The 12,575-nt window shown below is 35.8% G+C and overlaps 1 protein-coding gene across 1 annotated transcript in view; it reads left to right on the top strand.

Annotated features, from left to right (window-relative positions):
- The window catches only part of LOC108573162 (heparan sulfate 2-O-sulfotransferase pipe), a 102,044-nt gene that overhangs the window by 74,047 nt on the left and 15,422 nt on the right, over window positions 1-12,575 (top strand). Inside the window, exon 3 of the mRNA XM_017935549.1 lies at window positions 328-401. Coding sequence (XP_017791038.1) covers window positions 328-401 — 74 coding nt within the window. The remainder of the gene's footprint in view (window positions 1-327; window positions 402-12,575) is intronic.

Here is a 12,575-nt window from a genome sequence, read left to right as displayed (position 1 = left end):
GAGAAATTATGGAAATATAAAAATGTAATGAAATAATGATAGAAGTGTGTTTATATCTTTTGAAAAATGTTTTCTTTTAAAATTTCTTGAAATATAAGGCTAATGAAAATTGAAACTTTACTTGATCAAATTATTTAATTACACTTTTTGTGGAACATTTTTCTCCTACCGATTTGACTCTCTATTTTATTGTAATGGGAGGAGTATTAATACTATTGGCAATCTTGTTATCGTAGCATTTAGTATAACATTGTGGTGTTATTTATAACGATATTAATATTTATTTCGGTATTATGAAATTAGTATGATTCCTGTTTCCTGTTCCAGAAGGAGTGCAATCTGATTCTAGTCCAAGTGGAATCGTCCATTATCCAAACAAACATCGTATCTTCGCTATAAAGGTATACAGATCTCATAATTCTCGTCTTAGTTTTACTTTACTGACAGAACAAAAATTTCTATGCTAAAATCTATTTTAATACAAACAAATTCCTGCAAACTTTTCAATTTTTCTTATACGAAATTTCTACTAATGAACAATATTGTTGTAAAAGTTTGTGATTACTCTTTAGAATAATACAGCAAAATAACAAAATAATCATCAAGTCATTTAACTTTGATTTCAATAAACTTGCAGTATGTAGTTTTTAAGAAAAGTTTAAAAAGAATGATAATATTCATTTTTATAAATAATTTTTTTTTGTGACAAATATACTTTCTTCAGTTAATGTACGATCATCACTAGCACCAGCTAAACAAAAACCATTAAGCATCAAAGTCAACGTAAAAGTACGCAATTCTATGTAGAGGGGTTATTTATAGGGGTGGAGAAATATGTTGAGAATGTATAATGACGTATTGTTTGCGCGGAGCCTCTGTTCCCGTGTGAGTTGAGGTTGCAAATTAATCGAGGTGTGCGACACAGTTGCAGTAGCAGGAAAAGAACTTTTACATCGTTGAACGGTGATTTTTAAGTAGCAAGATACTTTTATTTCACTGTTCATCGTTGAAACTTGAATGCACACATTGATGCAGCCTCTATTCTCGAATGCAACATCAATGGAACCACTATTTCGAATGCAAAACATTGTTGTACGCGTTACTTTCGAATGCAACATTGCTTGAAGCGTTATATTTGAACGCAAACATTGTTCGAATCTCTGTTTCTGATTGCAACATTATTAGAAGCGTTATTTCGAACGCAAACATCATTACAAGCACTACGCTTGAATGTAACATTGTTACAAGCGTCAATCTCACTTGTAACATCGACAACTCGTATTATTTTCGAATGCACATTGGAGCAAACGTGTAATCGAGTTTGTAACATTGTTGCCGCGAATCGTTCTCGAAACACGCACATTGTCGCACGGGGCACCGTAGTGCAACTTTGTTGCTCCGATGCGCTCCCGAAAATTGCACATTGTTGCAAACGCGTTATCTGGTTTGCAACTTTGTTGTCTCGAAAAATTCACATTGTTGCAAGACGCCCCGTTTTGCAACATTGTGCATTTTTCGGGAGCGTCTCGCCGCAACAAAGTTGCAAAAGAGAGGTCGCGCTTGCAACTTTACTGTCAAGAAACGCTCCCGAAAATTGCACATTGTTGCAAACGCGTTATCTGGTTTGCAACTTTGTTGTCCCAAAAATCGCACATTGTTGCACGACGCACCGTTTTGCAACAGTGTGCTTTTTTCGCGAGCGACTCTCGACAACAAAGTTGCAAGCACGATCTCTCTTTTTGCAACTTTGTTTCCCCGAGGCGCTCCCGAAATTTGCACATTGTTGCAAAACGCGTTATCGGGTTTGCAACTTTGTTGTCGCGAAAATTGCACATTGTTGCACGGCGCCCCGTTTTGCAACTTTGTGCATTTTCGGGAGCGGCTTTCGACAACAAAGTTGCAAGCGCGATCTCTCTTTTTGCAACTTTGTTTCCCCGAGGCGCTCCCGAAAATTGCACATTGTTGCAAACGCGTTATCTGGTTTGCAACTTTGTTGTCCCAAGAGTCGCACATTGTTGCACGACGCCCCGTTTTGCAACAATGTACTTTTTTCGCGAGAGACTCTCGACAACAAAGTTGCAAGCACGATCTCTCTTTTTGCAACTTTGTTTCCCCGAAACGCTCCCGAAAAATGCACAATGTTGCAAAACGGGGCGTCGTGCAACAATGTGCGATTTTCGAAACAACAAAGTTGCTAACCAGATAACGCGTTTGCAACAATGTGCAATTTTCGGCAGCGTTTCTTGACAGCAAAGTTGCAAGCGCGACCTCTCTTTTGCAACTTTGTTGCCGGGAGTCGCTCCCGAAAAATGCACAAAGTTGCAAAACGGGGCGTCGTGCAACAATGTGCGATTTTCGAAACAACAAAGTTGCAAACCAGATAACGCGTTTGCAACAATGTGCAATTTTCGGGAGCGGCTTCCGGCAACAAAGTTGCAAAAAGAGAGACCGCGCTTGCAACTTTGTTGCCGAGAATCGCTCCCGAAAAATGCACAAAGTTGCAAAACGGGGCGTCGTGCAACAATGTGAAATTTTCGCGACAACAAAGTTGCAAGCCCGATAACGCGTTTTGCAACAATGTGCAATTTTCGGGAGCGTTTCTTGACAACAAAGTTGCAAAAAGAGAGATCATGCTTGCAACTTTGTTGTCGAGAGTCGCTCGCGAAAAAAGCACATTGTTGCAATGCGGGGCGTCGTGCAACAATGTGTGATTTTTGGGACAACAAAGTTGCGAACCAGATAACGCGTTTGCAACAATGTGCAATTTTCGGGAGCGACTCGGGGCAACAAAGTTGCTAAAGGAGAATCGCGTTTGCAACTTTGTTGTCGAGAGTCGCTCCCGAAAAATGCACAAAGTTGCAAAACGGGGCGTCGTGCAACAATGTGCGATTTTTCGCGACAACAAAGTTGCAAACCAGATACCGCGTTTGCAACAATGTGCAATTTTCGGGAGCGACTCGCGGCAACAAAGTTGCAAGCGCGATTACACGTTTACAACTTTGTGAAACGCACGTATTTTCGTTTGTAACGCTGTACGACATGCAAAACATTGTTGTCTGCAGTACTTTGTACGCAATACATTGCCACAAGTATTTACTTGAACACTTGTGTTTAAATGAATAAGTGCTAAGCATACATTTTCAACTTATTCATCTATGGATAATGCAGCTTGTACGAAAGCATCTGTATGGATAATATATATATTAACCATGTTCCTTAAGACATGTTTTGAAAAATCTGACTATAGTATAGGAGTTTTCGATTATTGCTTATCGAAGCAATCAAGCCAGGTGATTACTTTCATCTTAATTTGTTTATACCATTCATTTTCTTCTCGTTAATATACCTTTCTCTTTCTTTCTTATGCTTAATGGATAGTTTAAAGGCGAGAAAGAAAAATCCAGACTCATGAAATTTAAAGAAATAATCGACATGCAAAACATTCTCAGGAAACAATTCTCAATATTACATGATAAGGGAACATTGTAAGGATCTAACTTATTATACGAGAATGGAATAAGAAATTGAATGAATTTGATACATCTCTTAATGATTTTATTCAATCTTATTTGACTTTTTAATCAATGAGAATAAGTTAATTATTCAGCTTGGATATTATCGTAGTTATATTTACCATAGACCGTGGCATAATTAATTACCTTCTCTCTTTTTTGCATTCATTGTCAGTAATACATAATAAACGAGCGTGTCAAATCAGAAAAGGGTTAAACGATAGTAAATAGCCGAAAAGTACACAAAATGATACGTTTACGTACATTTTAATAAGTGTGATAAATTTGTTTTTAATTAGATTATGAACGCATAATTATATTCAGGCGAGAAAACTACTTTGAATTTATGATAAATGATAGAACAGTTCGCGTTTAATTTGTGTCGATCAGCTATCATATTGAACATCCCAAATAACCTCAAGTCGACCCTAAACGAGAAGAAAGTATTAGGTCTTCCCATAAGTTCGTGTCGAAAGTGAAAAATATTTTAATGAAAATCCAACAAAATTCTTAAAATAAAAAAGAAGAAAGAAATAGGAAGAAGTTGTGAAACTAAAAGGCACTTACCTCTTTTCTATCAAATTTAAATCGAATTTAAAATATAAAATGCAACACGAACTTACGGGAACTATTTCAGTTTCTAAAAGACATAAACATTTCCGAATTAATCTAGCTGCACAGCAATGTAAATATCGTATTATTCTATAATTATTCAATTACATACTAATCTAACATAGCATTGTATTATATATTCCTCTGTAATGCAACTGTAGCCGCAGATAAGTAACAATAACAGGAAGATGCAATTTTAAATAAATAAATAGTAATAACAATATCACGTTCGAAGGATAATCTGCTGAAAGTTAGTCCCTATCAAAAAGTCCTAAGACTCTATGGGAAATGTAGACAGGAACAGAATTTTCCGTGGAAAATTGATAAGAAGAATAGCTAACGAGAAGAATATTCGATTAGGTTTTCTCTTTTCAAATCACACGCAGGTTATATTTGAAAACAAGAGAATGAAGTTATTATGGATGTATTACGGGTGTGGCGTAATGTGTGATTATGATAATAGGATTAATAAGTTGCATGTAAGAGATACTTGCGTTTCACAGCAATGTGTAAAAAGTATCTTCTTATTTACCGTTCTTATTACTGTTATTATTACCAATTATTGCTGTATCACTAATTCTGTATATTGCGTTATTTGTTATTACTGCGCGATTATCCAAGGAAACAACTTTCATTAGCTCCTTTTATCACACAAAATTCACACGCTTCGATTTACCTTCTGATTTTACGAATTTCTCAACCCAACGAGATAAAATTAACTACCCTCTAACCATCAACTACGACATAAAAATTTTAATTAAATTCCTCAAAAACAGATTCACTCTCATTGTCGGATTATTTCTAACAACACCCTATGGAAATAATCAAGTGAGGACGAAAATGTCTCCGGGTTATTTTAAACAGATGCATCTGGTGTCCGTCTTCGAGTCACGCACTAAACAGTTCCTAGGTGTAAGGGGACCCCAACTTTCTTTTTGGGTGCCCAGACACAGTCCTTTAGCAGATTCAATAGAGTAAAGACGTTTCCTCTGAGTCCGTAAATAAATAGCATATTACAAAGTTAAAAGACTATTTCATTCCATAAGCCATTTCCAATACTCGTAAACTCAATCGCCTCAATGTTAAAACGACGATTAAGTTATTAGAAAAAATTTCGTACACTACACTCACTTTGATTGCCCGTAAAAAAATTCTGAAAGATGTAAACGAAACTCGCGCGCTACACCAGAATACTCCCTTAACTCCTTCGCTGCGGCAGATTTTAACGTGGGTGACTGACGGTAAATTTTTAACCACGGCTGTGAAATTTGTTATTTTCACCGTATCGTTTTAAAATCCGGTTTATCAAGTTAAGGTGGAAGCGCGCAAGGGACAAAGTTAAGTATTGAATTAAGGTGGAAGTGTACCAAAAGGCTCTCAAACAGTATACTGCGAGCAAATTTTCGAAACGCCAATAGTAATGAAAGGGTTAAAATAACAAGGGTTAAGTAACAGACAGAGACGGTTCGCTGTCATTAACCCATTTTCACAAAAACACAGCATAATCAGTCACCATCTGATCAATCTCAGCGAACGCGCGTCTCGTCGACCGTGCAAAGAATCGTTTTCATAGGGACCGAGCATGAGTGAAAAGAAGAAGAAGAAGAAGGTGAGGTAGGAAGCAAAGTTCGCTTTTGAAACGGAAGGAAATTGAAGAAGTGCTGGAAAAAATTTCAACGTCGAGGCGGATTTAATTAACGAACCGTGTCATAATGAGGCAGGTGATACTGGAACGAGGACAGTGTTGTCGAGAAGTGCATATTAATTGCTTAATGCACCGTGTGCTTCGTCTTCTTCTTCGCCGACAATTATGCTTCCAATTATCCGCTTGTATCGATGCTCTTGCCTGCCTGGTGTAGATTAATTTATTCCGCTGTATTCGTTCTACATATTTCTTTTTTGCAATTGATGATCCTAATTGGCGCAAAAGAGAAAAATAGTGCTACAGTGTACGAGGTGGGTCACGTGAAACTGGTCGCCTAATCTTCTCTATAGCTATGGCGGTACCAGAAAATTTTTATACGTAATTTAAATTGTTTCAAAGTATGAATAAGATGGAAGAAATGACCGAAATTAGTGAAATTAGAAAAGAAATTTAGAGTAAGTTCATTTCTCGTTTTATACTGACAAGACTCGAGCAAAACTAATAAGGGGACATTCCGAAGTGATAATCACCGAGTTTGAGGTGAAACTTTGATACACAGTAGTTCTTAAAAAAAAAGAAAAAAAATTGGCGCGTATTTTTTCTTATCAGAAATCGTCCACATCGAAGGGGAAAAATGGTCTTCGAAGTTTGAGGTAATAAATATATTTAATTTAATATCTGAAAAACTATTAGAGATAGAAGAATAGTGTAAATTGACGAATTTTGTATTTTTCAATAACAAATTTGAAAAATAAAGAATAACAAATCATTTTCACCAAATATGTTTGTTATTCTAATCTTTGAAGGCGATTTTCACCCCTTCGATGTGGACGATTGTCGACAAAAAAAAATACCTATATAAATACGTATGAATTCCATATGAATTTCATTACAATAGAAATACCCCTTCAATTTTTACACTTTAATTAAATAATACTTATCACACTTAAACTACCATGTACTCGATACGTCGTGTCCTCAAACACGAAACATTGACGCGACCGACGACCCCAACGTTGACCTGCGACGCCGGTCTTTACCTGCCAACAGAAACTCGCGAAAAGTACCTTACTTCGGGAAAGGCGTTGATTGGCCCTTTCCTCGAACCTATAGCTACGGAAAAATATATATAAGCAGCCCCGTTTAACATAGATTCAGTGAAAAAATACAATATCTTCATCCCATTCCACATTGGGTTGAGAAAAGACCGTGACGCGTTATAACCGAATAAATAAGAGCACGGTACGAAACACAATATCTGTGATTATCACTTCGAGATCTTCCCTCGTGTGTACATCGTGCATAAGTTTCAAGAGCTTCGATAGTTATCTCGACAGTTGCGGCAACATCGATTAATCAAATAACGAAGTACAGGCAAAGACGAAGTATCGAGGCGTAGCATGAAGTATGATGTATGCAAGAACAATGGAGAACAGGTTCTCATGCAGATTACTCTGTTATTGAGAATAATCGTGATTCACCGGAGACAGTTTAAGAAATCACAGGTATATTAGAATGCAAATGAAAGTAGGCCATTTAAATCGATACTCAGATGGCAAGCCGAGGCATTTAAATTATGAAATTGAAGTATTAGGTCATGCATACGGGTATTAAATGGGACGATGATATCACTTTTAGAAACTCGTACAATCAGAAACTTTCTTTTCTCCCTTTCCGCGGGGAAAATAAGATCGTAATCTTGAAATGTGCGATAAGCAAACTGGGATGCTGTGTTAGTTCGAGGTAAATGTTTTATCTTCGCTTTCCTTAAATGTGAAACTCAAGGAAGGGCTTTCCCTTGACATAACCAATCTTCTCTTGGTACTCTTGATACCTTGCTTGTCGAGAGATTGCGTATCTTGAAATAAGTTGTTTTGAAATAATATTTATTATAACAGTAGCTCTTAAATTTGCTTAATGCTCTGAATTTCCAAATTAATTATTTCACGGTGTACGAGTCTTATCTATTTTACTTTAGAATTCGGTCACTTCAGTTACAAAACTTTCATCAAACAATACCTATCTCTGTTAAACTATTTTATTTTTAAATTAGTATTTCAAAATTTTATTACAGTGGAAGTCAATATCCTAAAATCTCTAACTTAATGAAAATCTCCCAAAATTTTTAACTTAATTAAAATTCAAGTGTACCTCAGATTTGTCCTTCTGTTCCTGCAAAAGTTCCTTTCGAGAAAATTTCACTATAATGGACATCAGTATCCTAAAATCTCTAATTTAATGAAAATCTCCCAAAATTTTTAACTTAATTAAAATTCAAGTGTACCTCAGATTTGTCCTTCTGTTCCTGCAAAAGTTCCTTTCGAGAAAATTTCACTATAATGGACATCAGTATCCTAAAATCTCTAATTTAATGAAAATCTCCCAAAATTTTTAACTTAATTAAAATTCAAGTGTACCTCAGATTTGTCCTTCTGTTCCTGCAAAAGTTCCTTTCGAGAAAATTTCACTATAATGGACATCAGTATCCTAAAATCTCTAATTTAATGAAAATCTCCCAAAATTTTTAACTTAATTAAAATTCAAGTGTACCTCAGATTTGTCCTTCTGTTCCTGCAAAAGTTCCTTTCGAGAAAATTTCACTATAATGGACATCAGTATCCTAAAATCTCTAATTTAATGAAAATCTCCCAAAATTTTTAACTTAATTAAAATTCAAGTGTACCTCAGATTTGTCCTTCTGTTCCTGCAAAAGTTCCTTTCGAGAAAATTTCACTATAATGGACATCAGTATCCTAAAATCTCTAATTTAATGAAAATCTCCCAAAATTTTTAACTTAATTAAAATTCAAGTGTACCTCAGATTTGTCCTTCTGTTCCTGCAAAAGTTCCTTTCGAGAAAATTTCACTATAATGGACATCAGTATCCTAAAATCTCTAATTTAATGAAAATCTCCCAAAATTTTTAACTTAATTAAAATTCAAGTGTACCTCAGATTTGTCCTTCTGTTCCTGCAAAAGTTCCTTTCGAGAAAATTTCACTATAATGGACATCAGTATCCTAAAATCTCTAATTTAATGAAAATCTCCCAAAATTTTTAACTTAATTAAAATTCAAACGTACCATATATAGGTTTATCCTTTCTATTCCATATTTCTGTAAAAAATTCCTTTCGAGAAAATTTCATTGTAACGAACATAAATATCCTAAAATCTCCCAAACTTTCAAACTTAATTAAAATTCAAATATACGTCAGATTTATCCTCTCTGTGACGATCCGTTTCGAGAGAACGTAAGTCCACCTTCGATTGCCCATCGATCTTCGAAGCTGAAGCATTTCCTCCTCGACAAAAGAACAGCCGGAACATCTCTCGGCTAACGCTTCATTGGAACCCGCGGTGATTCGACGCTTGGAAACGCTATTCAACCGCGGTCTGTGAAACAATTCTCGGAACAGAGTAGACAGGAATCGCGTCGTCGGTTCAGATCAGATTCTATCTCGTACGTGTGTACGCGCGGCGTCTATCGAATAAGCAGCGAGAATTGTCGAAGAGTACGTTGACCGATCAGCCGGAGCAGACAGATGGCTGAAGTTCTCTTCAGGAAGTTTATTCCGCGCTAGCAGCGTTCAATCTAACAGGAATGGCCTGGATTTTCTTGGGAACGGCCTCTCCGTGCACCTCTTATCAAGATCGTTCATACGCTCACGCGTTCTGAGGGCAAACCTTTCCTACAAATTAGGCAACTCTTTGTGGCAAACTAACAAGTGTAATAAAAAGTCGAGAACAATGAAAAGTTCATTTTCTTTATTTCTTCTTTTTTAGGCTTTAGTATTGAGCAAATTAGAATTTGAAGAAGGTCGAGTACCTGCAAGTGTATCTACCATTTGATGAAAATTTAAACGCGTCCATTTTGTTTTAAATTAATAGTAAGAATATTGTTTCCTTGATACTCTGTACTGCGTACTAATAATTCGATTCAGCTGAATTATTTAAAATAAATAACACTTTAAATTATTCGAAGAAAATAAATAACAAAAATATTGTTTCCTCGATAATAATATCACTTATGCTCTATGTTATATACTAATAATTCAATTCAGTTAACAAAAGTATTGTTCCTTTCATATCACTTATGCTCTATATTATATACTCATAATTAAATTCAACAGAATCATTTAAAATAAATAACAATATCTTATGTTATTCAAAGAAAATATATTGTTACGGAACGGGCCGTAATGGTTGAGATTGCCTTCGTTTCGAGTTGGTTAAAGGCGTAAAATTCCAGAAATGTGTTTGATGTCGTTCTAGATGTATGGTTTTACACTATCTGTCGACCTTTTTTTTTTTTTGAACAGGCAGCGCCTGTGTAGATTTTTGCTTGAATTTGGTGTAGAGTCACCTGGCGTAAATCCGCCCTATACTCTAAAAGACTTTGAAGACATTAGGTATCATAAAAAAGAAATTTGGTGATTAAAACTGAAGTCAAAGTCATGCAGGAAAAGTAAAGACACTATCTGTCGACCTTGTGCACGTCGGTTTTATACTAGTTTTGGCACCTTGCTTCCGACCAATCAATGGTCAGAAAAAGGGCCTGGAGTCGAGCGTCGCTTCTGTGGAATTGGTTTAATAATATGTTGCGAGTGATGGCGCGAATGTAGTGTGTTTGTCGAATCGTCTCGAGATTTGGAAAACGAGCGGATCATACAGGGTAACAGGGAGTAAAACAGTAGAACCGCGTTGTTATTGATATTAGAGAATTTATTGCGAGATATAATAAGAGACCGTTGATCAGATTATCATTATTCCTTCTTACGTGTGTTTATAGTTATTATCAAATTATTGTTATAATTGCTATTGAACTTGTTATCACGTGTTGTACAACCACAGCTTCATGGGTTTTTCCCGACTTTGCTCCCTTCCTACCCGTGGCGGTTGCTTGGCGTTCTGGGTTAAAATTGTAAAGGTGTTTGGTTACGATAATAATATCTAATAATAATGTTAATAATAATATAATAATACCTAATATTAATAATGTAAATAAGAATATTATAATAGTATCTAATAACAATGTGTGGGGGAAAGGCAGTGGGTCTGTAACATGTATAATAAAAACATTTCTTTCCTTGTTACCAGCATCAATTATGCTCTATGCTATACACTAATTAATTCAACGAATACTACAGTGAATACTACTAACATGAACACTCGAACTTAATTCCATCAAAAGCGAAATTTACGCCGCATCTTCAACTTCTCCAACTACACCACAATTCTATCTCGATTTAATACACACACGCGTAAACCTACAAATTCCATCTAAAAACCTGTACTGCGATGATCTTCAATCGCGATCAAACCGTGACCGTGCATTTTCCACCGTTTCCTCCCTTTTTCTACCATCCCGTTTTCTTTTTTTTTTTTGCGCGCGTTTACACTTCATCCAGGCGCGCGATAATCGCGCGAACGATGCCAGAAAGATCTCGTCGAACCGAGGGTTCACGTTAACGAGAGCACGCGGAAAATTTGTAATTGGATCTAGCGCGAAACGCACTCGTGGGAATACCAGCCACCTGTCGCGATCCTCCGGAACGCGAGCGGATCATGGAAACGCGGCTGCATCTCGGCGATCGTTCGCGAATCGAGCGAAATAAGTGGAACAGATTATTCGTAGTGCGAAAAAAAAAAAAAAAAGAGCAACTGTGAGACGAATACGATCGCGTCGATCATTTGTGACGTTCAGGCTGTGAGAATCTCTCTTGGCCGTTGACGTTTCCTGTGCTTCGATCATTTCTCGGGCAAATCAAGATGGCGGAAAATTGGATATTCTTTCCCAGTTTCTTCCTCGCTTCCCCGTTTTTTCGCGAAGGTATTTACATCGTCGTGAGAGAGGATTCTTTTGGAACATCGTGATGGGAATTTTGATGAAACATTTGCTATAATATTGCTTCTATAAAATATAACAGTGTTCCATTAATATAATAAGTTAATGAAATAATAGAAATTTGGTTTATTTTAATTTTAATTAGTACGTTCTGATCTTTATAGTTTAATTTAATGTCTCAGTTTAGTTAATAATATTTTGTGTTACTTTGCACTGTTTATGTTCTTTTTTATATTTTAATTTGATATTTCAATTTAGCTTTTAATGTAGTACTGCTCGTGTTTCTTTCCATATTGCAATTTTTATATCTTAACCCCTTAACTTGCACGCTCGAGTTAATTCGAGCGCGCTAAACAGGCCAAACTGTGCACACTCGAGATAATTCGAGCGGCGTTGTATTTGATGCTGCTATAATTTTTCACACTCGAATATATTCGAGAATTGAAAATAACAATGTGAAAGCTAAGAAAAAGAATCGTGTTATTGATATTTATCATTTACATAGGATTGTAAGCTATAATACTTATTTATTCGAAAATAAAATATAGCCTTTTTCCATGGAACAAAAGCGCAGTATATCGAAATTGTCCACTAAAAGAAAAGAAATTTTGATTAATTTTGAATTTTTTTTATTTTTTTGCCAAAACAATGTTCTAAAGTTTGTTTTTTTTACATTAAAAAAATTGATTTTTTTTGGCCGGTTTTTTTCAAAAAAACTGTGCGTTAAGGGGTTAATTGAATATTTCAATTTGGTTTACAGTATTTTCTGTTATTTCGTACTGTTAACGTGCTTTTTTAAATTACTCGTTCGATTTGAAACGAATCTAAGAGCAAATATCCCGCTTTAATTCGAGCAGGTTTACAAAAGTATCTTCAATTCATCGCTGTTCAAACATTTGTGTAATCGTTGGAATAATGCAGTTTCATAGTAGCAGAACAGTTTTGAGATACAATGAAATCA

The sequence above is a fragment of the Habropoda laboriosa genome, unplaced genomic scaffold (assembly GCF_001263275.1).
Source record: "Habropoda laboriosa isolate 0110345459 unplaced genomic scaffold, ASM126327v1 scaffold124, whole genome shotgun sequence".
In the NCBI taxonomy this organism is placed as follows: domain Eukaryota; kingdom Metazoa; phylum Arthropoda; class Insecta; order Hymenoptera; family Apidae; genus Habropoda; species Habropoda laboriosa.
This window is presented reverse-complemented; position numbering and strand designations above follow the sequence as displayed.